The 23,982-nt window shown below is 43.4% G+C and overlaps 1 protein-coding gene across 1 annotated transcript in view; it reads right to left on the bottom strand.

Moving 5' to 3' along the window:
• The window catches only part of TMEM9 (transmembrane protein 9), a 31,897-nt gene extending 8,108 nt beyond the window's left edge, over nucleotides 1-23,789 (bottom strand). The window contains exons 1-5 of the mRNA XM_044673892.1: nucleotides 23,706-23,789; nucleotides 23,454-23,556; nucleotides 20,539-20,630; nucleotides 12,005-12,113; nucleotides 8,183-8,314 (exon numbers count right to left, since the gene is read on the bottom strand). Of these exons, the coding sequence (XP_044529827.1) occupies nucleotides 8,183-8,314; nucleotides 12,005-12,113; nucleotides 20,539-20,630; nucleotides 23,454-23,546 (426 nt within the window). The 5' untranslated portion in view covers nucleotides 23,547-23,556; nucleotides 23,706-23,789. The remainder of the gene's footprint in view (nucleotides 1-8,182; nucleotides 8,315-12,004; nucleotides 12,114-20,538; nucleotides 20,631-23,453; nucleotides 23,557-23,705) is intronic.
• Nucleotides 23,790-23,982: the final 193 nt, after the last annotated feature.

The raw sequence follows: 23,982 nt of genomic DNA on the forward strand, positions 1-23,982 counted from the left end.
CCTTCCTTCCTTCCTTCCTTCCTTCCTTCCTTCCTTCCTTCCTTCCTTCCTTCCTTCCTTCCTTCCTTCCTTCCTTCCTCTCTTCTCTCTCTCTCTCTCTCTCTCTCTCTCTCTCTCTCTCTTTGTCTTTCCTTCCCTCCCTCTATTAATAACCAGTTTAACTCATATTGGTTCTAAAACAAAAGAGTGGTAAGGGTTAGGCAAATGAGAACTTAGTGACTTACCCTGGGTTACATGGCTAGGAAGTGTCTAATGTCAAGTTTGAACCCAGGACCTCCTAACCCTAGGCCTGGCTCTCAATCCAATAAGTCACCTCACTGCCCTCACACCCCATTTAATCTTAAATGTCTACTCTTTGGATCTATTAACGGATATCTTTATATCTTTAGATGGGAAGATCCTTACTGCTAGCATTCATGCTTTACACCTTTCTTTGGATCCCTTTGTAGCACTCAGTACAGAGATCTGCATATATGAATTATATAATATGCATGATTAATAACCAGTTATTGTTCTGTGTAAAAGTCGTTTTTGGTCTTTACTTGGGCTTCCTTTTCTCCATTGAATGATTCCCATTTTTTTCCCTAGCCACTAAACTTGAGCCTTCATCTACATAATAACAGCTAGGTAGCATTTCTATTTAAACTTTTCAAAATGCCTTAAATATGACATCTCATTTGATCATCACAACAACCTTAGGAGGAAAGTGTCTTCAATTTGCCACTGAGGAATATAAAGTAAATGGAGGTTAAGTGACTTGCACAGGGTCATACAACTAGGAAGTATCTAAGGCAAGATTCAAACTCAGGTTATGCTGACTCCAAGTCCTTCTTCACTCTATGGAATGTACCACCTTGCTGCTATGTCTCTCAGAGGGTCTCTATCATAAATATCTATCTTTGAGACTCTCAGATTTGGAAGGAACCTAAGAGGTCACGAAATCCAATTTGAGCAAATATGGTGCCAAGACCTGAACCAAGTAAACTGGGTCTGGTCCAAGATGAACCAATAATGATGCTGATGAAGATGACAAGGATGATAGCTGGCATTTATATGATGCTTTAAGGTTTACAGAGCACTTTTCTATGCTTATTTGCGATAATGCATGGTTTCCTGGTTCATGGAGGCTCCTTAACTCATGAAGGACCAAGCCATGTGGCATAGGGAGCTGCTAGATGCCTCTATGAATAGCTTATCCTTCTCTCCCTTCAAAGAAGGTTAAACCTGTGCATCTGAGAAAAACAAAAACCCTCTGTTTGTCGTTTGTGTCCAAGCAAACATGCTCACTTCCTCCTTTCAAAGGGTGTCTGAGCTCTGGGATTAGCACTAATGCTGCTGGAATCCCAGAAAAGGCAGCATACAGCAATCAGGAGGCTGGGGTGGCTCTTGCCAGAGTTTTCAAAGGGAAAGGGACAGGCTTTCATCTTGCTCTGGGGACTCCGGGTCTGACACTGGAAAGGGTGCCCTGCTGCCTTTGCAATCACTATGGCCTCTGGGAGAACTTCTTGGCTAGGGGAGTTGTGTCCAGAGAATCAGTGGGTTACCCACTACTCTTGACCATGGAAATGTGACCCGGCCATCTGATTTCTTGTCTGATGGTGTCTCAGTGGACCTCCCAGGTGGCCCAAGGTTCTGAAGTCAGCTCTGGACCCTCAGGGAGAATTGAGCTTGAGGTCCAGGAGACATTTTGATTGATACAATAGAACCCTGACTTTCAAGGAATTCTGGATGCCTTGGATTGGAAGGAATCCTAATAGGCTATCTAGTTCTCAGCTGTCTTTTTCTTCCTATAAAGAGGAATCTAAAATCCTACCATTTAATCAAAGTCCAGTCATTCTCTCCTTTAAAGGCACTATGTAGAGATGGGCTCCTGAACTCTCTTTAGTTTCATCGTGGACTTGGGGAACAATACCTGCCATAGACATCATGTCATGGTATACTGGAAAAGTACTAGATTTGGAGTCAAAGAACCCAGAAGTCCTTTTCTTTCTTGTGATTAATTGAATCCTGGAAAAGGGCAAGTTCCTTATGGTGAGAGGGACAGGATTCAAGTTAGCAGTCATACAACTATAAACCACAAGGCCAATACGGGTCAGTCCTAAGATGGTCAGAATTCCAAAATTCAAAGAACTGATGAGTGGAATGATTGTGTAGAAGCAGAGACAAATCAGTGCAGAATCAGAAGGGAAAATAGAGGGGAAGCTATTTATCTTATTCAACTTGTTTCCCCAAAGCTTCAGTTGTTTATGGTGGCTGCTCATTTCCCCTGTACCAGCTCTGCACTAATGTGTTGGCATGATCACATGCCAGGTTATGGGCATCCTTACTAACTGGGCTATAAGAGTAATACTCTCAGTTTGGGATTTGAATCCTATTTTGATACGTCTTTACTTATGTGATTTTAGGTAAATCACTTAATCTCTCTGGACCTCAGTTTCTTCACCTGCAAAATGAGAGGGGGTTGCATTCAGGGGGTCTTAACTTGGGGTTAGTGAACTTGTTTTCTAAAACAACATAGATGGGGCAGCTGGGTAGCTCAGTGGAGTGAGAGTCAGGCCTAGAGACAGGAGGTCCTAGGTTCAAACCCGGCCTCAGCCACTTCCCAGCTGTGTGACCCTGGGCAAGTCACTTGACCCCCATTGCCCACCCTTACCAATCTTCCACCTATGAGACAATACACCGAAGTACAAGGGTTTAAAAAACAAAACAAACAAAAAAACCCAACATAGATGACTGTATTTCTTTTTAACCTAGGATCTCCCATCTCTAGGTCTGGCTTTCAATTTACTGAGCTACCCTGCTATCCCTGATAACTGTATTTCAATGTAGATTTCCTCTGCATTTTATTTTATGCACTAAACAAAATTATTCTGAGGAGTTCATAGGCATCAACCAGCCTGCCAAAGGGATCTGTGACCCAGAAAAGGCTAAAAACCCTTGGAGATGATTTTTAAGACCCCTCTGTCTCTAAATCTTGTGGTACTGTGCTCTTCTCTGCAGAGCAATCATTCTTCTTTCCATCCTTTGAGTAAGTTATGAATCCTACCTCTTCTAAGATTCCAAAGAGGAGATAACATCTCCCACTCTGACATTATCTAAAAATGAATTTCCCATCACCCTATATCACTCATAGTCCACTAATGCCCTTAAACCTTCAGTCTTTGCAGAGTGTAAACATTAAATTTGTTTTATTTATTTCATATATATTTGCTTGTGGAAGTTTATCTTGGGCTGCAAAGCCCTAGAGGGTAGGGACTGTGCCTGTATAACTATTAGCACAGAGCCCAGTTTGACTTCACAAGAATTTCTTGTTTGAAGGATAAGAATTCACAGAGATAGGTAAAGGGGACAGGAATGGAAGGAAATGAAAGGAAGAGTGGCCATTCAGGAGTCATCAGGTAGAAGGACTACACAGAAGCCCAGGGGATGTTGGAGGAGATGCCAGATTCCCAGGGGAGCTCAGAGGATATCAGCAGGTTTCAGGTCCTCAGGGGACATTGGTACCCATTCTAAGAGCACTCACTTCTGGTCTGCTGGTGTTTTATTTCACACAACAAGGGAAAAGATGAATATCTCTGGCAGAAGAAGAGGCACCAAGGGAGGCAGGCCTGAGCCATTCTTCCTAACATTTGATTAGAGCTTGAGAATGGAATCAGAACATCAGAGGGCATGGGGCAGTGGAAGACAAACTTGCCTGGAGACAGAGGATCAGGTTTCAAATTCAAGCTCTTGGTCCTTAATCTCTCTATGACCTTGAACCATTCACTTGATGTTTCTTGGCTGCCATTTTCTTATCTTTATGATAAGAAAGTTGAACTGCATGAACTGGAAGGATCTATTCAACACTGAATATACCATAACCAATCTAGTCTATGAATTCTTAGCTCTATGGATTTGAGTGGGAAAAAATGGCATCTTCCTTTTCACTCACATCCAACTAAAATTTAGCCTTTACCCAATACTTTTAAACCATTATTCGGAGAAAAGGCCTATAGACTGGCTACCTCAGACTGCCAAAAGGGAATCTCTCAACTAGTCCAACTTCCTGCTCCCTATAAAAATATCTGTCTCCAGGTCTGGCCATCTAGCCTCTTGCTTGATCATCTCCAGGGATGGAGATTCATGCTTCATGAGGCAGGCAGTGCCGCTTTCAGGAAGCCCTGATCATTAGGAAGTTGTTTCTTATAGTCTGTCTCCCTGTAGCTTCTACTAGCTGGTGCTAGTTCTATCTTCTTGAACAAGAGACAAATCAGTTACTTCTTCTACGTGATGGACTTTTGTCCATTGGGAAGACAGATATCATTAGAGTGATGGATTTGAAGATAGAAAGTCAGGGCTTAAGTTCTAGCTCCAACAACCTGGGTGACCTTGGGCAGGTCTTTGGTCCTTAAATTCTTCTCTAAAGTGAAGAAGGTGGGGCAGCTGGGTGGCTCATTGGAGAGCCAGGCCCAGAGATGGGAGGTCCTGGGTTCAAATCTGGCCTCAGATACTTCCTAGCTGTGTGACCCTGGGCAAGTCACTTGATCTCCATTGCCTAGCCCTTACTACTCTTCTGCCTTAGAATCAATACTCAGTATTGATTCTAAGACAGAAGGTAAGGGCTCAAAATAAATAAATAAATAATAAAGTGAAGAAGGATTGGGGGGCAGCTGGTTGACTCAGTGGATTAAAAGCCAGGCCTAGAGATGGAAGATCCTGGGTTCAAATCCGGACTCAAACTCTTTCTAGTTGTGTGACTCTGAGCAAGTCACTTAACCCTAATTGCCTAGCCCTTATTATTCTTCTGCCTTCGAACCAATAAAGAGTATTGATTCTAAGATAGAAGATTTAAAAAAAAGTGAGAAGGGTTAACTAGGTTATCACTAAAATCTCTTCCAACTCTTAATCTTTGATCCTATGATCATCACCCTAAAAGTCAGAGAAGAACCTCTTCCTAGGGGTGAGGAGGGGGCCTGCCCTTGGCACAGAGTCTGACACCCTTCCCCCTGGCTTTGTATCCATGGTGGCTAGAGACATAACAAAGGCCATGCCTGAGAGCCATGCATTCCAGGGAAATAGCAGCATCAGGCTGTATAATCACCAGGCAGCATCTCTCAATTACACCCCCAGCCAGGACTGCAATTACCACATTACCCCTAATCACCATGTGTTTATTAGCTTCGCCCCTCCCCTATCAGGGCTGCTATTACTGCACATTAATAACCAGGTAGGGAGCCGAAGTTTCCTCCCTTGAACATCAGACCACCCAACTGCCAGCGCCACCCCCTTCCCGAAACACAGACCCCCCAATAGGGAAAAGCTCATCCTCTGTGCTCCACCCTCAGTCAAAATCAGATCAACAGGAAGCTTAGGGGCAGGAGGGGAGGGTAGAGCTGAGGCCAGCTAAGGCTGGTGCCTGGTCCAACTAAGACAGGGATGGCCAAAGAATCCTTTGGTCAAACCCTTCACTTGGAAGAGCAGCCTGATCCTTGAGTCTGCTCACTCTTTATCTATGAATACATTTGGGTAGGTTTCACTTAGGGGTATGTTATTCTGGGGAGGGAGGGACCCCTTCGCTTCATCAGACTGCTTAGGCTTTGCCAGACGCACATAAAAAAAATAAGAACTGTGACTTAGATCAGGGGGGTCAAACTCAGATCGAAATAAGGACAAATAATGGGTACAGAGCTCTGCAGGCCAGATATTGACTTAGCTTTAAAATGTAATGTTATCTGTTTATTGGATTTTTATTTATTTTGTTAAGTATTTCCCAATTACATATATTTTTTAAAATTCTTATCTCCTGTCTTGGAATTGACTGAGTATTGGTTCAAGGGCAAGAGAATGGGAAAGTCTAGGACTAAAGTGACTTGCCCAGGGGTCACACAGCTAAGGAAGTATCTGAGGCCACATTTGAATCCAAGACCTCCCATCTCCAGACCTGGCTCTCTATCCACTATTTAGCTGTCACCACTCCATTCCCATCTCATTTTTTTTTTATTAAATTTTTTTCAGTAGACATAAATCTATTTTCTTTCCCTCCTACCTCCATCACTCCCCAATTGAAAAAGAAGAAAAACAAAAGCCTCTAACAAATATGCAGTTAAGCAAAGTCAATTCCCAAACTGGCTGGTCCAAAAAGATCTCATTCTGTACCCCGAGGGCATCACCTTTCTTATCAGGAGGTGGGTAGCATGTTTTATCACTGGCCCTTGGGAATAGTAGGCACTCAATTTACACATGAGGAAACTGAGGCCCCAGAGGCTAAGTGATATCTCCAAAGAAGTGGCTTTTGAACTTAGGTCTTCCATCTTCAGATCCTCGTAGTACCTACTTACTACAGTGTTCTGCAAAGAGTGGGGATCTAATGCAGACTTATTAAACGCATTAATGCATGCATGCAGGAATGAATGAATCTATCATCTCCTTCCTTCCTCTTCTTCCAAATCCTTTTTCAGATCTTTTTCCCCTTCTGTGTACCTAGCAACCTGGACTCCTAGGTCCTATTTTTATCAATACTTTCAAGTATTTTGGTTAATCTGCTTCCTTTCTGGCTAGGTAAGGGACAGATGGGAAGACAGGTAATCTCTTTTTTTTTCCCCAAACCCAAACCTATTATCTTAGTATCAGTTTTTAAAAACAATCTTTACCTTCTGTCTTAGGATAAATACTGTGTATTGGTTGTAAGGCAGAAGGGCTGTAAGGGCTAGGCAATGGGATAAGTGACTTGCCCAGGGTCACACAGCTAAGAAGTGTCTGAGGACAAATTTGAACTGAGGACCTCCTGTCCCCAGGCCTGGCTCTCTATCCACTAAGCCCCCTTGCTGTGTCCCTTCCATCCTCCCTTTTTTCTTAGTATCAGTTCTAAGACAGAAGGCAATGGGGTCTAAATGACTTGCCCAGGGTCACCCAGCTAAGAAATATCTGAAGTCACATTTGAAGCCTGGAGTTCTATTCACTGAGCTGCCCCAACACTTACTCTCTTAAACGAAGCGATTCCAACCTAGGCACTGAGGTGCCCTGGGGTAAGACTTTCATCAAAATATAAGGACGTCTCTTGGGACATGAAAGTGAAGGAAGTTGCTGGATTGATTACTAAGTCCTTGTTCAAACATTTATGTGTATGAACTTTACTAGATATTTGGGGTATATCCATGAGAGAGCAAAGTAAATAACTAATTTTAACTATAACACAATGGAAAGAAGAATGGATTTGGAATAAGAAGATCTGAATAATTTTGGTTTTGATACTCCCTGTGGGATACTGGGCAAGTCATTTAATCTCCCTGTGCCTCTGTACAATAAGGAGATTGAGTTATAAAGCACTTTAAAGTCTATAAAGCATGTCACACATATCATCTCAGCTGATCTTTATGAAAGCCTTGGGAGGGAGGTGCTATTATTATCCTCATTTTATAGATGAGGAAACTGAGTTGAACAGAGGTTAAATGACTTGCCTTGGGTCATACAACTAGTAACTATTTTAGATAGGATTTGAACTCGGGTCTTCCTGAGGCTAGGTCCAATTTTCTATCCATTGTAACACCAACCGCCTCTAAGTCCCTTTTCACTCTAAATCTATTTTCCTGTATGTAGGGGTGTGGAAGGGATGCCAGGTGGGAAATTGCCAAGTAATCCACTTAGGACAAGTGTAATAGAAGCACTCAATTTAAATAGATAATAAGAACTATGATGAAAATGATGATGATGTTATCGTCTAGTCCTTTTTCAGTCATGTCTGAATCTCTGTGACCCCATTTGGGACTTTCTCAGCAAAGATCCTGGAGGGGTTTGCTGTTTCCTTCTCTTTATTATCATTCCAACTGGCATTTATGTATTACTGTAAGGTTTGCAATATGCTTTACCCATTATACCCATTTGATCCTTGTCACAACCTAAATGAGCTAGATACTGCAATTATTATCCTCATTTTATAGATGAGGAAACTGAGGCTGAGAGTAAAGTGACTTATCCGAGGTCATACAGCCAATAAGAATCTAAAGTGATATTTGAATTTGACATCAAGTCAGTGATTGTACCTACTACTGTCCTTAGCTGTCTAATGCCCTAAAGGGATGGGGCTTCCCCCTCACAAGTAGACAGAGAACCACAGTGGCCTCTTCTTATAGTCCAATGGTCCAAGGTGGCCTCCCTGTCCCTGTTCCTCCCCATCGTTCCCATCTCTTCCTCCCACCGTCATTACCTCGTTCTCCTCCTCATTGTGTAGTGGCTGTGTGTAGGCATCTGACTTTCTGATCAAAGGATCCACTAGCATGAGGAAGGCCATGTAGAGCAGCAGGGCACCCACCACCGACAGATAGATGACGATGATGACCTGTCAAGAAAGCACATGGCTCAATGGGGGACGGAGCCAGAGCTGACCTTCTGAGTGATTCCTGAGCACAATTCCATCTGAGGCATCAGGGGGAAACAGAAACTAAAGAAACACTGAATCCTGTCATCAAGGAACTTCCAGTCTAGAGAAGGAGATCATCTCCCCCGTCCCCACAAAAAGGCCACAAATACTTGAAAACAAAAATAAGCGCAAATGAGGAGTGTGGGAAAAAACAGTCATTGAAGACTTCCTAAAGGGAGAAGGAGCAAACACATTTTTATTAAGCCCCTACTATATGCCAGCTGCTTTACAAATATTATCTCTCTTGATCCTCACAATTCTATGAGGCAGATACTGTTCTTATCCCCATTTGACAGTTGAGGAGACTGAGGTAGGCAGAGAGTAAGTGACTTACCCAGGGCCACACAGCTAGTAAAGGTCTGAGGCTTTGAACTCAGACCATCCTGACTCTAGGTCCAGCACTCTATCCACTGGCTCCTACTTATGAGTTAGAGCAATGCTTAGACGAGTGAGCTTAGGACTGTTGGTCAAAGGCACTTGGGATCTGGATTCTCCCATTCTTAGAGCCTGCTATTTCTCTCCCTTACACAAGGGAGAGTATTCCTGATTCCCAGGTCCGTCACTTGTCAACATTGTAACATTGGGCAAATCCCTTCGTGGCCCTGGATCTCAGTTTCCTCACCTATGAAATGATACGGTTGGACGAGATAACCCCTCCAATTTTTAAAAGCTATGATCTATGATCTTTCAGCCTTGCCTCTCAAGCCCATCCTAAGTAGGGGCAAGGAAGAAGGAGGCCAGTTCTACAGCAGGCTTTGGCGGGAAGGTCATCTCGGAAAAGTAGCTGCAGGGAAATCCATGGGATTAGAAGGCTATGTCTGATGAGGTCTTGGGACTGGGAAGTCCCTTCTCCCTCAAACAGGGTGAGGTGACATCTGGCACACAGAGGGTATGGGCTCAGACATCTGGTCCCGAGAGGGTGGGGCCCCACTGGAGGGAGTTCAGAGAAGGAGAGGGAACCTGCTTAAGGGAGGGGCTGACTCAAGAGGGAAGATGAAAGGAATTAAGTCTGTATAAGCTGACAGGGTGATAACTAAGGGGTGTGCTTGTATGTGTGTATGTGAGTGTGTTGGGGAGGGGGTGGTAAAGGAGAGACATCTGTTATTTTTTTCCCTGAAAGGTGTGAACACAAAGAAATTACCACAAGAGAGGAAGTGCTCTCTGGCCTAGGGTAGGTCCCATTGTTTAGTCTGAAAGAAGCAAATTGACTCCGAAGAATTCACTGCATAAAATCATAGAATTCCAGCTTAAAAGGCCTTCAGATTATCAGTCTAACCTACTCCTGAACAAAAATCCCTCCAACAATATACACCAAAGATGGACAGGGAGCTCATTATTTTTTAAAAAATCTTTACCTACTATTTTAAAATTATTATTCTGTTCCAAGATAGAAGAGCAGTAAGGGCTAGGCAACTTGGGCTAAATGACTTGCCCAGGATCACACAACCAGAAAAGGGCCAGGGCAGGATTTGAACCCAGGACCTACTTTCTCTAGACCTGGCTTTTAATCCACTAAACTAATTAGCTACTGCCAACCCCACCTTGGTATCCATTCCAAGACAGAATCGTGGCAAGGGCTAGGCAACTGGGGTTGTGATTTACCCAGGATCACACAGCTAGGAGGTATCTGAAACCAAATTTGAACCCAGGGCCTCCTATCTCCAGGCTTGGTGCTCTTTCTGATACACTTAGAATTTATCAGTTCTTCAGGTAGCCCTATTCTACTTTTTGGACTGTTCTAATTGTTGATTAAGTTTTTCCTTAAATTGAGCTGAAATCTCTGCAAATTCTGCACAAGGATCCTAGCCTTTCCTTCTTTGATCCTCCTTAGAGGGTATGAAGAAATAAGTATAAAGGGCAGCAGGAAAGGTTTATGTTAGACAGCAAAAAGAACTTCCTGGTTGAGGGTGGGTAAAAAGACATTTGACTAGGGGAGGCAGAACAGTTCTTTGCCTGCAGGCTTTAAAAATTAGAACTTGGAGAATCAACCTCAGAACTAGGAAGACCTGGGTTCAAATCTCATGTTCAACATACCCAGGCTATGTCCCAAGGCAAGTCCCTGGAGCAAGTCTCAAGCAGTTTTCTAAGACTCTCCATTGCACAACAGGCAAAGATTTACATTGGCATTTCAATGAAATTACAGATTTGGTCCAAAACTTAAAAAAAAAAATTGTCCTCTATACATTAGATTAGATGAGTCTTGCCTAGAGAGAAGAATGGACAACAGAGTCATCAGAGATGGTTCTCAGGCTGTAGATTTCTCTTGTATTAAGTGATTTATATTACTATATATTACTGTATCCTTGATTCATGGGCAGCTAGGTGGCATAGTGGATAGAGCTCTGGGCCCGGAGTCAAGAAGACCTCAGTTAACAAATTCGATGTCAGATTCTTACTTGCTGAGTGACTCTAGGCAAGACACCTAACCTTGTCTGCCTAGTTTCCTCATCTATAAAATGAACTAGAGAAGGAAATGGCAAGCCACTCTAGTATCTTTATTCTAAGAAAATCCCTAATGGAGTCAAAAAGAGTTCGACACAATTGAAATGACTAAATGACAACTCCTTAATTCATTCATTTAAAAAAATTTTTTTGAGGATGGGAATATGGGAAAGTATGAGAACATTAGTCCAAGATTTCCCAGCTCCCAGGTACTATCCCTCATTTATGAGGTCCTTGGAGGGTCCTCTCTCTTATGGAAAGAAAGTATCAGGCAATAAGTTGTTTCCCCCATATTTGAAAAAACTTTTACTTTCTATCTTAGAATCAATACTAAGTATCAGTTGTTTTTTTTTTAAACCCTTACCTTCTGTCTTGGAGTCAATACTGTGTATTGGTTCCAAGGTAGGAGAGTGGTAAGGGTAGGCAATGGGGGATAAGTGACTTGCCCAGGGTCACACAGCTGAGAAGTATCTGAGGCCAGATTTGAACCTAGGACCTCCCATCTCTAGGCCTGACTCTCAATCCACTGAGCTACCCAGCTGCCCCCTAAGTATCAGTTCTAAGGTAGAAGAATGGTAAGGGGTAGGTTAAGTGACTTGCCCAGGGTGACACAGTTAGAAGGGTCTGAGGCCAGATATGAATCCAGGACCTCCTGACTCCAGGGCTGGCCCTCTATCCACTGAGCCACCTAGCAGTTTTCATAAGCTTCTTGAGGGCTGGGATCATTTCCCTTTGGCCTTTGCATTGCCAGTGCTTAGAATAGCTCCTGCACCAAAGGAAGTACTTAATTGATGCCTGCTAATATGGAAATATATTTTGTAAGACTTCATATGTGTAATGGGGGCCACACATTACACAGATGGAGAAGCTGGAGGGAAGGAGAGAACCCGGAACTAAAAAAAAAATGCTTGCTGATCCACTGATGGATTGGAATTGGCCAGAGCAAGAGACAGAACCTCAGGCATTCTGCCCTGCTGGAAAGAGGCCAGAGCGGAGAGGCCAGTTAGGAAGGCCAGAGAAGGCTGGGAGCAGCTCTGTGTACGCCATGGATGTGTGGGAGGAAACAGGCCAGTAGGCTCTGGATTCGTGGAGAGTTGGAGGATGGGGTGCAGGGGAAGAATGGGAGAAGAAATGAGCCTGGGGAGGCTGGGATTGGGGACGAGGTACCTTGATGGTGGTGGTGCTTCTCTCCTCATATTTACACTCACACAGCAAACAGTAAGCCTCTACGTCATGGCCTGGTACGGGCATTGGCTCCACCACGTGTAAGCAATTACTACAGAAAGAGAAAGGAAAACAAATGAAAAGAGAGCAGAGACAAGGCAAGGGGCCATGGGGACGTGGAAGGAGACCAGAAAATGGACAGAGGGATGGGAAATGAAACAAAATGGGACTAAGTGGTCCCAAAGGGCAGTGTCAGAAGCGATTGGGGAACGTCGGAGAGGAACATCAAGAGACAAAACCTCCCAACAACTAAAGCTGCCCCCGAATGGAAAAGGATGCCTGTGAAGGTGGTCAGTGTCCCCTCCTCTGAGGTCTTTAAGCACAGGCTGGATCATTGCTCATCAGGGATGACCACCTGGTACTTGTTGTTCAGCCATATCTGACTTTTCATGACCCCATGGACCATGACCATCCACGGGGTTTTCTTGGCAAGGGTACTGGAATGGTTTGCCATGTCTTTCTCCAGTGAATCCTTTTGTCAGACAACCAGAGGCTAAATGACTTGGCCAGGGTCACACATCTAGGAAGTGTCTGAGGCACTCGGGTCTTCCTAACTCCAGCCCCAGAGGCAGAGGGGATCCACAGCCCTCCTGTACTAATGTCTCATTATGATGTGGAGCCGACCTTGCTTTCTCATCCATTCATTTTATTTATTCATCAGCTGGCAGACAGTGTTAGCGTGAATGTACACTCTGAAGTTTCTATTAAGTGGGAAAGGCTCAGAATGAGAGCCCAGTAGTGAGATTGGTGCAATTATCACCAACCCATTTCATAGACAAAGACTGAGTCTATGCCAGGTTAATGTGATTTGCTTGGGCTATACAGGCATTAAATAGCTAAGATGGGATTGAAGGAATAAATGAATAGTATGGATTTTTAAAAAACTCATACCTTTCATCTTAGAATCAATATTGTGTATTGGTTTTAAGGCAGAAGAGTGATAAGGGCTAGATTATGGGGGTTAAGTGACTTGCCCAGGGTCACACAGCTAGGAAGTGTCCGAGGTTAAATTCAAACCCAGGACCTCCTGTCTTTCAATCCAATGAGCCACCCAGGTACACCTTCCCCCCCCCACCTTAGTATGGATTTTAAGACAGAAGGTAAGAGTTTTAGGGGGAAAAATATGTCCCAGGCTTCCTGAGCTCCCCTCGTCAGAGGTTCTCTCATAGATCATACCAGAGAAGTTAAATATTATAGATATCTCCAATCCTGTGGCCACCATAAAACCTAAACCATAAATGATAAAACCACTATATTAAACCTTACTGAAATCCATGGGAATCGTAGAGCTGCTTTGTTAAGACTATGACTGTTTTGAAGAAAATTGTGCCAGCAAAGTGTTAATATTGTGAAATTAATTGTATTAAGACGATGGCAGAATTAATGATATTAGAATAGTCAATGCTTGCAATACATTCCTTTGCTTCTGCCTCTTAGAATCTTAGTTCCAAAGCTTAGGACATATACCACTTCCTACAGAAAGCCCTTCCTGATCCTCCAAGTCTAATGCTCTCTCCTTTCTTGTATGGTTCTGAATTTGTTTATCTATATAAATGTTGCAGCTAGTGACACAGTGGATAGAGCACTGAGCTTGGAGTTAGGAAAATTCATTTTCCTGAGTTCAAATCTGGCCTCAGACACTTACAATCTATGTGACACTAACTGGGAAAGTCACTTAATTCTGTTTGCCTTACTTTCCTCAAATGTAAAATTAGCTGAAGAAGGAAATGGCAAATCACTCCAGGATTTCTACCAAGAAAACCCCAAATGGGATCACAAAGATCTGAACACAACTGTATAGGCTGGGCAACACCAAGGAAGTCCCAATAAATTTCCTGAAGTTAAGCTTTCTCCTCTTCTTTGCTTTTGGCCTTGCCAAGGTCTAGGAGGACACTAGAGGCATTCTCTGTCCTATGGTGCGATCCATGAACAAGCATGGGACAGTGGAAAGACGAAAGCTTTAGAGCGAAGGTTAATCAAAGAAGGACTTTGCTGCTTGAGAGAATGTGAGTGAAAGGGTAGAAGTGATGATGGGGACAGCTAAATGGGGGACAGCTAAATGGGGGCCAGAATGGCTTTCTCTTTGGTCCTGAAGTATGTTCTGTCTCCTTGGGGACCTTTTAAAATGGATGATTAATACCAGAAGACTCTTTGTGGAGCAGGAATGCAGAATAGAGAAGCACAGAAAACAAGACATATCTGCAGAAAGTGGGTTGTGAATAGAACAAGAGACTTGTAGACAAGAAGATCTGGGTTCCAATCCAACTTCAGTCACTTACTGTGTGACCCCGGGCAAGTCCTTCCTGAATCTCATCTGCAAAGTGAGGAGATTGGACTAGTAGTAGTAGTAGTAGTAGTAGTAGTAGTAGTAGTAGTAGTAGTAGTAGTAGTAGTAGTAGTAGTAGTAGAAGTGGTGATAGTAGTAGTAGTAGCAGTAGCAGTAAAGCAGTAATAGTAGTATTCTATAGCATTAGACTTGGAAGTGGAGTGGAGAAGACCTAGGTTCAAATTTTGCTTCTAATATTTACTAGTTGTACAACTCTGGGCAATTCACCAAACCTCCCTGGACTTCATTAAAAAAAAAAAGGATAATGAACTCAAATACCTCCAAGAACCCTTTTGACTCTTAATCAATGAGGTCACTTTCAACCAATTATGATCACTGGATTTTAAATTGGAAAGGAGTGTATAGATTATTCAGTCCAACACTCTCTTCTCCAGAGAAATCTGGGTCTTAAAGAAGTCTAGGAAATTGTCCAAAGCTACCCAGCTGAGACTAGAACCCAAGGTCTTCCAGCTCCAAAATCAGCGCTCTTTCCAATACAAAAAAAGGTTCCCCTTTCACTCCAACTCATCAGCCTCATCTGATCCAGTGACACCATGAGAGTGATGTCCTGGGGAATAAATACGGATTCTGTATAGATAATATCAGCAATGTGATGTCAAGGACTTCCTCTTAAACCTTTAGGCGTTTCTGTGGCCAGAAAAAATACATTACCCAGAAGTCATCTCTGGTGATCAGACTTGCCAAAAATGAAAGTGCCACAATACACTGGTGGCCATGAACCTGCCCAAAGCCTTGGTAACCTGGCAGGACTGAGTAAAGCTTTTGTTCCACCTAAAAGATCTTCTAGAAGTTGGGGTCCCCTCCCTAGCACAGTGACATGGGAAAAAGCAGCCTTTTGGGGACAGTATGAAGCAGGTAGTATTAAAATTTATAAAATGTATATAATGATACTTTTATATCATACTTTGAAAAAATGTTTACCTTCTGTCTTGGAATTAATACAAGTATACATTCCAAAGCAGAAATGCAGTTAAGGGCTAGGCAATTGGGGTTAAGTGATTTGCCCAGGGTCATAGAGCTAGGAAGTATCTGAGGTCATATTTGAACACAGGACCTCCCTCCACTAGGCCTAGCTCTCTATCCACTGTGCTAACTAGCTGGCCCAAGAACATTTCTTTTCTTTTTTTTTTAATTTAGAATATTTTCCATGGTTACATGATTCATTATTCCCTCCACTCTTCCCTCCCCCCTTCCTGAAGATGACAAGCAGTTCCACTGGGTTATACATGTATCATTGTTCAAAACCCATTTCCACATTATTTATATTTGTAGTAGAGTGATCTTTTAACCCCCAAGCCTCAAATCATATCCCTATCAAACTATGTGATCGATCATATATTTTTCTTCTGCAGTTCTGCTCCCACAGTTCTTCCTCTGAATGCCGATAGCATCTTTCTCATAAGTTTCTCTGGATTATCCTGGATCATTGCATTGCTGCTAGTAGAGAAGTCCATTACATTCAATTGTACAACAGTGTTATCAGTCTCTGTATACAACATTCTCCTGGTTCTGCTCCTTTCACTCTGCATCAATTCCTGGCCCAAATCGCATGGAATTCCTCCAGTTTGTTATTCCTTTGAGCACAATAGTATTCCATCACCAACAGATACCACAATTTGTTCAGCCATTCTCCAATCAAAGGACATTCTCTCATTTTCCAATTTTTTGCCACCACAAAGAGCGCAGCTATAAATATTTTTGTACAAGTCTTTTTCCTTATGATCTCTTTGGGGTATAAACCTAGCAGTGATATGGCTAGATCAAAGGGCAGGCTGTCTTTTAAAGCCTTTTGAGCATAGTTCCAAATTGCCCTCCAGAATGGTCAGATCAATTAACAACTCCAAGGCAGAAAAATGGTAGGGGCTTGATTTTTTGTAAATTTGACTCAAGGAACATATCTTTTCTAAACTTTCTATCACACCCAGTGCTTAGTGCATTTGTTTGAACAAACAAGAGCTTAATTTTTAAAAATACTTTTTATTAAATGACAGTTAAATTTTGTGACTTGCCCAAGGTCACACAGCTAGGAAGTGTCTGAGATCAAATTTGAACTCAAGACCTTCCATCTCTAGGTCTGGATCTCTCCACTGAACCACCTGGCTGCCTCCACACCATACATTTTACAGGAATGTCATTAGGAAGGTATTTTAAAATTTGAATGTCCTTTATAACTGTCAGTTATTTAGTTTAACATTACTCTTGGCTCTAGATCTGTGACTCTATGAACCTCTTTAAAGTTGCAGTTATCACTTGTGAACACTGGGAGAGAAGAATATTTCCATTTCTGTTTTTTATTGTTTATTTTGTTCTGGAGAGGTATTGGGGACAATGCAGGTCATGGAGAGGACACTGGATTTGGCAGACTGAAAACGATGTTTTCAAATCCTATTTTACTAGTTGTGTGACTCTGGGCAAGTCACTTAATGCCAATTGCCTAGCTCTGGTGGCTCTTCTGTCTTAGAACTGATATCAGGAGAGAAGGTAAGGGTTTAAAAAAAGAAAAGAAAAGAAAAAGACGAGTTCAGCTCCTGTTTCTGATATTTACTGGATGTCTGACCTTGAGTAAAGTACTTAACCCCTTTCAAATCTGTAAAATGGGAAGGCTGGATTCTCTGACCTTTGAGGTTCCTTCCCGCTCTCCCCACGTCTCCCCATCCTACCAACTCTTTGGGAGTTGCAGTTACCAGCAATGAACACACGGGGGCAGAACGTCTCCATTTCGGGTTGTATTGGTTTTTGAGGCTGAGCCAGCCCGTTTGTTCCCTACTAGAATTGGGTTTTGTAATTAGAATTCCGGAAGAGCAGCCTCTTTCTGGGCTGCTCTATTGTTCTCCTGAAAGTGCTGACGCGAACCCCCCAGGAGGCAAGGATGGGCGCTCTGACTGGCACAGGAGGGGCAGGGAGGGAAGAGGAGATGAAACCAAGTTTAGGAGCTAGACTGAGGCGACAAGGAAAAAGACTTGCACAAAAATATCCAGAGATGTCTCCGCTCCCGGGCCCCGCAGCTCCCGGGCCCCGAAGCTCCCCGGCCCCGCAGCTCCCTCCCGCGGAAGCACTGGGGTCATCGGCTCAGGGTTTGCCTGTCAGGGGCCTCAGTCAAAGCCCCGGGGGATCCCGGGAGGCTGTGACCTCAAATCTTGTAATAGGATCAGCGAAGGCTCCCAGGCATGAGCGTGACCCAGACAGCTGAGCCAATCAAGAGCTCGGATCGGGAAGAAACAAAGGCTCGCGTTTCTGGGGCGCTCAGGCCATCTAACCCAACCCACTCTGTTTCCAGGTGAGGGAAGCCCGGGCCCCTAGGGCTTAAGTCACTTGTTCTAGATATTAAACAGCAGAGACAGGATTTGAATACAGCTGATCTGACTCGAGATCCAAGCACTCTTTCCATCGTACTAAGCACTTTCCTCATAGAAAAACCTTCAGGTAGGTGGTCTGAGGATGATTACCCCCATTTTTACAGATGAGGAAACTGAGGCTAAGAGATGTTATTTTGATTTGCTGGGCTAAAATAATTTGCTGCTAAGTATGAGTCTCCCAAATCCTGATAGACTAAACTCTTTAAACACGCTGCATGGCCTCTTTTAATAATCACGCTTCAAAAACAAAGCACCATTTGGGGCAGTTAGGTAGTATAATGGATAGAGTTGAGAGGACCTGGGTTCAAATCTGTTCTTAGCCTCTTCCCAATTGTGTGATCCTGGGTAAATCACAACCTCAATTGCCTAGCCCTTGCCACTCTTCTGTCTTAGAATTGATAGGCGTATGAGGGGGTGGTGGCAGCTAGTTCAGTGGATTGAGAGTCAGGTCTAGAGATAGTAGCTCCTGGGTTCAAATCCTGACCCAGCCACTTTCTAGCTCTTTGACCCTGGGCAAGTCATTTAACCTTAGCTGCCTAGCACTCTCTTCTGCCATGGAACCAATACTTAGTAAGACAGAAAGTAATTTTTAAAAAGTAAAGTTTAATTTAAAATGTTAAAAATTAATTAAAATTTTTTAATTTAATTTAAATTTTAAATAAAAAAACTGATACTAGGCAGAGGGTAAAGGTTATCCTCCCCCCCCCCCCAATTTCTAGATTCTCTGTCTTATTGCTGTTTGTCAGGCATCCTCCCACTTCTGAGCACTGAGGGGAAGAGAAGAGAGCAAGACAGATTCTTGTGTGTGATCCCAGTGAGGAACCACAAGTTGTGTCTCCTGCAATGCTGGGCAGGAGGAACATATCCAGAAGTGCTGAGGCAGGGCTGCTAATATCTGTTCCAGCACTCAGGGAAGGAAGGAGTCATGGTTTGGACAAATCTAGTGTGTGGCTGAGGCACAGCCAGCCATTTCATCAAATCATCCCCTGCTGCTGCTAAAACCACAGCCACACCAACTAACCACGGATCCCTTCCCAAACCTTCAGTTTTGTGGCTTTGGTGGAATCTGCCAGGGATGATGTGGAAAGACTCTTAGACCTGGATTCTAGGCTCAAGGCACTACTGTTAATTTGTCAGGTAGCCTGGGGAAAGGCACAACCTTTTGGGGCTCTGAGATAATATTTCCAGAGGCAGTGGAATCAGGAAGACTTGGGTTATTAGCTGTATGACCTTGGGGAAGTCACTTACTATTGCTAAGCTTCAGTTTCCTCATATGTAAAATGGAGACTAAAAATAACTGTAATGCCTATCCATAATGTAGGTAAAGCACCTCACAAACCTTAGAAATGCTTTGTAAATGACAGGTGTTATTGCTCATACAGTCAGAGGATACAAAGCTGGAAGGAGTATTAATGATCATCAAAGCCTACCATCCTTTGTGGTTGTGGTTCAGTCATGTCTAACTCTTGTGGAAGCCATTTGGGGATTTTTTGGTAAAGATACTGGAGTGGTTTGTCATTTCCTTCTCCAGTTCATTTTGCAGATGAGGAAATTGAGGCAAACAAGGATAAGGGACCTGCCCGGGGTCACACAGCTAGTAAGTGTCTGAAGTTGGGTGTGAACTCAGGACTTCCAGATTACAGACCCAGCATTCTATCCATGCACCACCTAGCTGCCCTAACAGACAAGGAAACGAAGGGCCAGAAAAATGAATCAACTTGCCCAGGGAGTGACAAAGTAATGATTTGAACTCAGGACTCCTGACTCCTAGTTTTCTTTCTACTATACCTGCCTGGTTTGCCAACTTGTGGGATTATAAGGATCTAAAGGAATAATGGAAAAATGCTTTGAAAAAAGCATAAAGAATTAGCTTATTTCCCCCCCTTCTCCTTCCCTTCATCTCAGAGGGTATTCCCCCAACTTTCCCCATCTCAGTCTACATGTAACATCAAAGACTGAAATTTAATAACTTGCCCTTCTGCCAGACAGACAGGACTTCATTTGGGAGACAGGATACCTGGGGCCATTTCCAATGGACTGAGTTACTCAGCCTCTCCAGAAAATTAGTCTTATTTCCTCAGAGAGGTATGAAAAAACAATTTCTAAAACATCCATAGTTAGTCTTTTTGAGTTAAAAAAACTCTTATTTTCTGTCCTGTTAATAACTCTTAGACAGAAAAGCAAGAGCTGGGCAATTAGGGTTAAGAGACATGCCCAGGGTCACATGGCCAGTAAGTGTCTGAGGTCACATTTGAACCCTAGTCCTCTTGACTCCAGGCCAGGCATTCTGTCCACTGAGCCACCCAGCTGCTCTGGGTTCCAATAACTTTTTTTTTAAACCCTTACCTTCTGTCTTAGATTCAATATTGCATATTGGTTCCAAGGCAGAAGAGCAATAAGGACTGGGCAATGGGAATTAAGTGACTTATCCAGGGTCACACAGTTAGGAAGTGGCTGAGGTCATATTTGAACCCAGGATCTCCAGACTCCAGACCTGGTGCTCTATCCACTGAGGCACTCAGCTGCTCCATATAGATAGTTAGTCTTCAACCCCAGAAGTGACAGGTGCATGAATCACAACATCTCAGAATTGGAACAGCCCTTGGAGGCCATCCAGTCCCACCCATCGCTAAAGAAGCCTCTGTGGCCGGCATTCATCTCCATCAGGAGGCTGGAGCAGCCAGTCTCCATCTGAAGGCCCGCAGTTTGGGGGCACTGCTAACCTCCTGAGGAAGCCCCATGAGGAATGACCCATGAGCTGGCCAATGTCTTACCAGTCTTTCTGCGACACATTCTGGTTGTATATGTGTCCGCTGATGTTCCGATATGGGGGGCAGATGCATTTGCATCGGATGTCTTCAGAGCTCTGGAAGAGAATGGGAAATAGGCGTCAGGATGGGAGGCAGAGCACCTGGATTCGACTCTTAGCAAAGCTCCCTGGCTTGTGACTTCTTTATCAATGAGTCTATCAACAAACACTTGTTAAGGGTTTTTTGTGTCTCAGGCACTTTGCTCATTAATAACTTGACAATTTTTATCCCATTTGAGCCTCACAACAACCCTGATAGGTAGCTATTATTATTATCCCCATTTTACAACTGAGGAAAATGAGGCAGAGTTAAATGTTGTTCAGTTGTGTCAATTCTTCATGACCTCATTTGGGGATTTCCTTGGCAAAGATACTGGTGTTGCTTGTCATTTCTTTCTTCAGCTAATTTTATAGATGAGGAAACTGAGGCAAACAAGATTAAACAATTAAACAAAACAGGATTAAACTGAGGCAAACAGGACTTGCCAAGGGTCACATAGCTAGTAAGTCTGGTTTTGAACTTGGATCTTCCTTACTCTGATCTATCCACGTCATCCAGCTGTCAGGGTAGAAGAGAGGATAGAGTGCTGGGTTTGAAGTCAGGAAGACCTGAATTGAAATCTGGTCCCAGACATGTATTAGCTGTGTACCCTGGCCAAGTTATTTAACCATGTTTGCCTCGGTTTCCCCCTCTGTAAAATGAGCAGAGCATGAAATAGCGAAACACTCTAGGATCTTTGCCAAGAAAAACCTAAATGGATTTAAGAAGAGTCAGACACAACTGAATTGACCCAAAAACAAATCAGATAAAAAATACACTGAAAGGAGTGAAGCATAAGACTGGGAAAGGTAAGAGGGACCAAGGATAAAAGGGAACAACTATTACAATATGCTAGACGCTGAAGGAATAAAGGCGAAAACAAGGAGCTCATATCAACAATCGCTTTCTTTGGAGTGACATAGAATTAAGTCTGCACCTCTCTTTAATCCCAATCAAATTGGGTTTTGCATCTTCATCTTTCCTGGACCTAGGCTCAGCTAGTCCCTGGATGGCTGCCGCAAGACTGGACCTGTGCACTCTTGTCCTGGATAAAAGTTTCTGACTTTGAGTCCCAGAATAATAGATCCCAACACTTAGATCTTAATCCTGGTTCTGCCAGGAGTTGTGCAACTTTGAGCAAATCACTTAACTCTTTGGATCTCAGTTTCCATATCAATAAAATGAAGAGCCTAGATGATTTCTAAAGAGCTTTCAAACTCTAAGAAGACATGGTTCCATGCTTCCAAGCGGGTCTCGGTTGGGGAAAACTGCCTAGTTTTGTGAGCCTTTTAGTGTGGAGGGATGATAAAAATCTCAGTGGGGCAAAGAGAGGAAAGCCACTATAAGGATCCTTGTCCCCTGATACCTCTCTACCCCGGTCTCCATAACAACAATGATTACTTTTTTGAAAAATCCTTATCTTCTGCCTTAGGATCAATTCTAAGAAAAAGTGACAAGGGCTGGGCAATTGGAGTTAAATGACTTGCCCAGGGTCACACAGCTAGGTGTCTAAGAGCAAATTCAAACCCAGGACCTCCTATATCTTCAGGCCTGGTTCTCTATTCACTGTGCTACTTAGCTGCCCCTAATGATTGAATTTTATACAGGACTTCAAAGTGTGCAAAGCTCTTGACATCCATGATCTCATTTGAGCCTTAGAGGACCCTGGGCAATAAGTACTACAGGTCTCCATAGCCCTAATTCACTGACAAAGAAAGTGAAAGAGAAGCTGATTTATCATAGTCTGAGACAGTATTCAAACCCAGGTCTTTCTGACTCCAAGTATTGTGCTCTTACCTAATTACTTAACAAATATTTATTAAGTACCTACTGTGTGCCAGGAATTCTGCTAAGTGCTCAGGATGATACAACCTCAAATACAATAAATGGAATGATGTTGTCTAGTTATGTCCAACTCTTTGTGACCCTATTTGGGGTTTTCTTGGCAAAGCTACTGGAATGATTTTCCATTTCTTTCTCTAGCTCATTTTATAGATGAGGAAACTGAGGCAAATAGCTTTAAGTGACTTGCAGGAGGGGGAGGGGGGCCCACACAGCTAGTAAGTATCTGAGGCTGGATTTGAACTCAGGAAATTGAGTCTTCCTAATTCCAGGCCCTGTACTCCATCTACGTACTGCCATTACTTTCTAGCAGCTGCAAATGAAACAACACCTATTTGCAATAATCTACTTTCAAATGGGGGAGGATAATAAGGACATATATAAGTATAAACAGAATATAAAGGAATAAACACAAATAAATATAAACAGTAAATTTGAGGTTATGGGGATCGGAGAAAAGCTTCTTGCAGAAGGGATTTTACTATCATCTGCCTTCTCTATAGGAGTCATGAAGGCAGGGACTGTTTACCAGCTTCTCCAGCCCCAACACATTACTATGCAGAGAGCACGCCTTTGACAAGCATCTGTTGAACTGCTGGGCACCACAGTAATGTTCATTTATTCCCATTTGGGGCTCAACCCTTCCTTCTCTCAATCCAAACACAGGATCAGAGAATTAACATACCAATTTAAGGGTGTACAAAGCACTCTCCTCTACCTCTCTGTGTAGGAGGCAGAGCAATTTCCCCCATTTTGCAACGGGAGGAAACTGAGGTTCTGAGCAGCAGAAGTCAGTGGGAGCCAGGACTCAAATTCAAATCTTCTGACTCCTAGAAAACTCCACCACAAGCCCATGAGTAGAATTTCTTAAACCCCCCACAATACAGTGGAACTGATTACAGCTGCTTTTGGGGAAGGGCAAGTGGGTTAGGCTTTGGCCATAACTATGTAAACTAATAGATCCAGACATCCCATTTTCGTCGGCCCATCATCCTCACCTTGCCAGCCTTTGCTGGGGGGATGGCCAAACACCAGGCCAAGGCCATCAGGGGTAAGAGCTTCATGCTTATCCAGACTCGCTGGGTCATCATGACCAGTCGCCTGGAAAAGAGAAAAGGAGTTGAGGAAGAACCTTTCACTTTTCTCCCCAAGTCCCCAAAGCCCGAGTGACTGCACCCTGCTCCACTTGACTAGGACGCGGGACATCTGGGTGGTTGATGTTTTTTTTTTTTTTTTTTTCTTTTCCCTACCTGCTCCTCTTAGGTAAGTAACGTCCTTCCGGTTCTCAGGTTCCCCCAATCGTTAAAGCGTGTGAGAATAATTCCGGGGGCCCCTGGGGTCGGAAGTAAGGTTGAAATCTCTTCTGTATGGTGCTTTGAGTTCCTTGGATAGAGCTGCAAGCAGAAAGATCCCGGCTGATGTTCTGCCGCCCAGACCCCTCGTTTACCGAGGGTTGTCCGCACCGCCTCCCCCCCTCCCCACCCTTCCCACTACTTCCCCCCTCCCCTCCCCCCCGTTCGCTCTCAG

This window comes from Gracilinanus agilis, chromosome 4 (assembly GCF_016433145.1).
Source record: "Gracilinanus agilis isolate LMUSP501 chromosome 4, AgileGrace, whole genome shotgun sequence".
NCBI lineage: Eukaryota > Metazoa > Chordata > Mammalia > Didelphimorphia > Didelphidae > Gracilinanus > Gracilinanus agilis.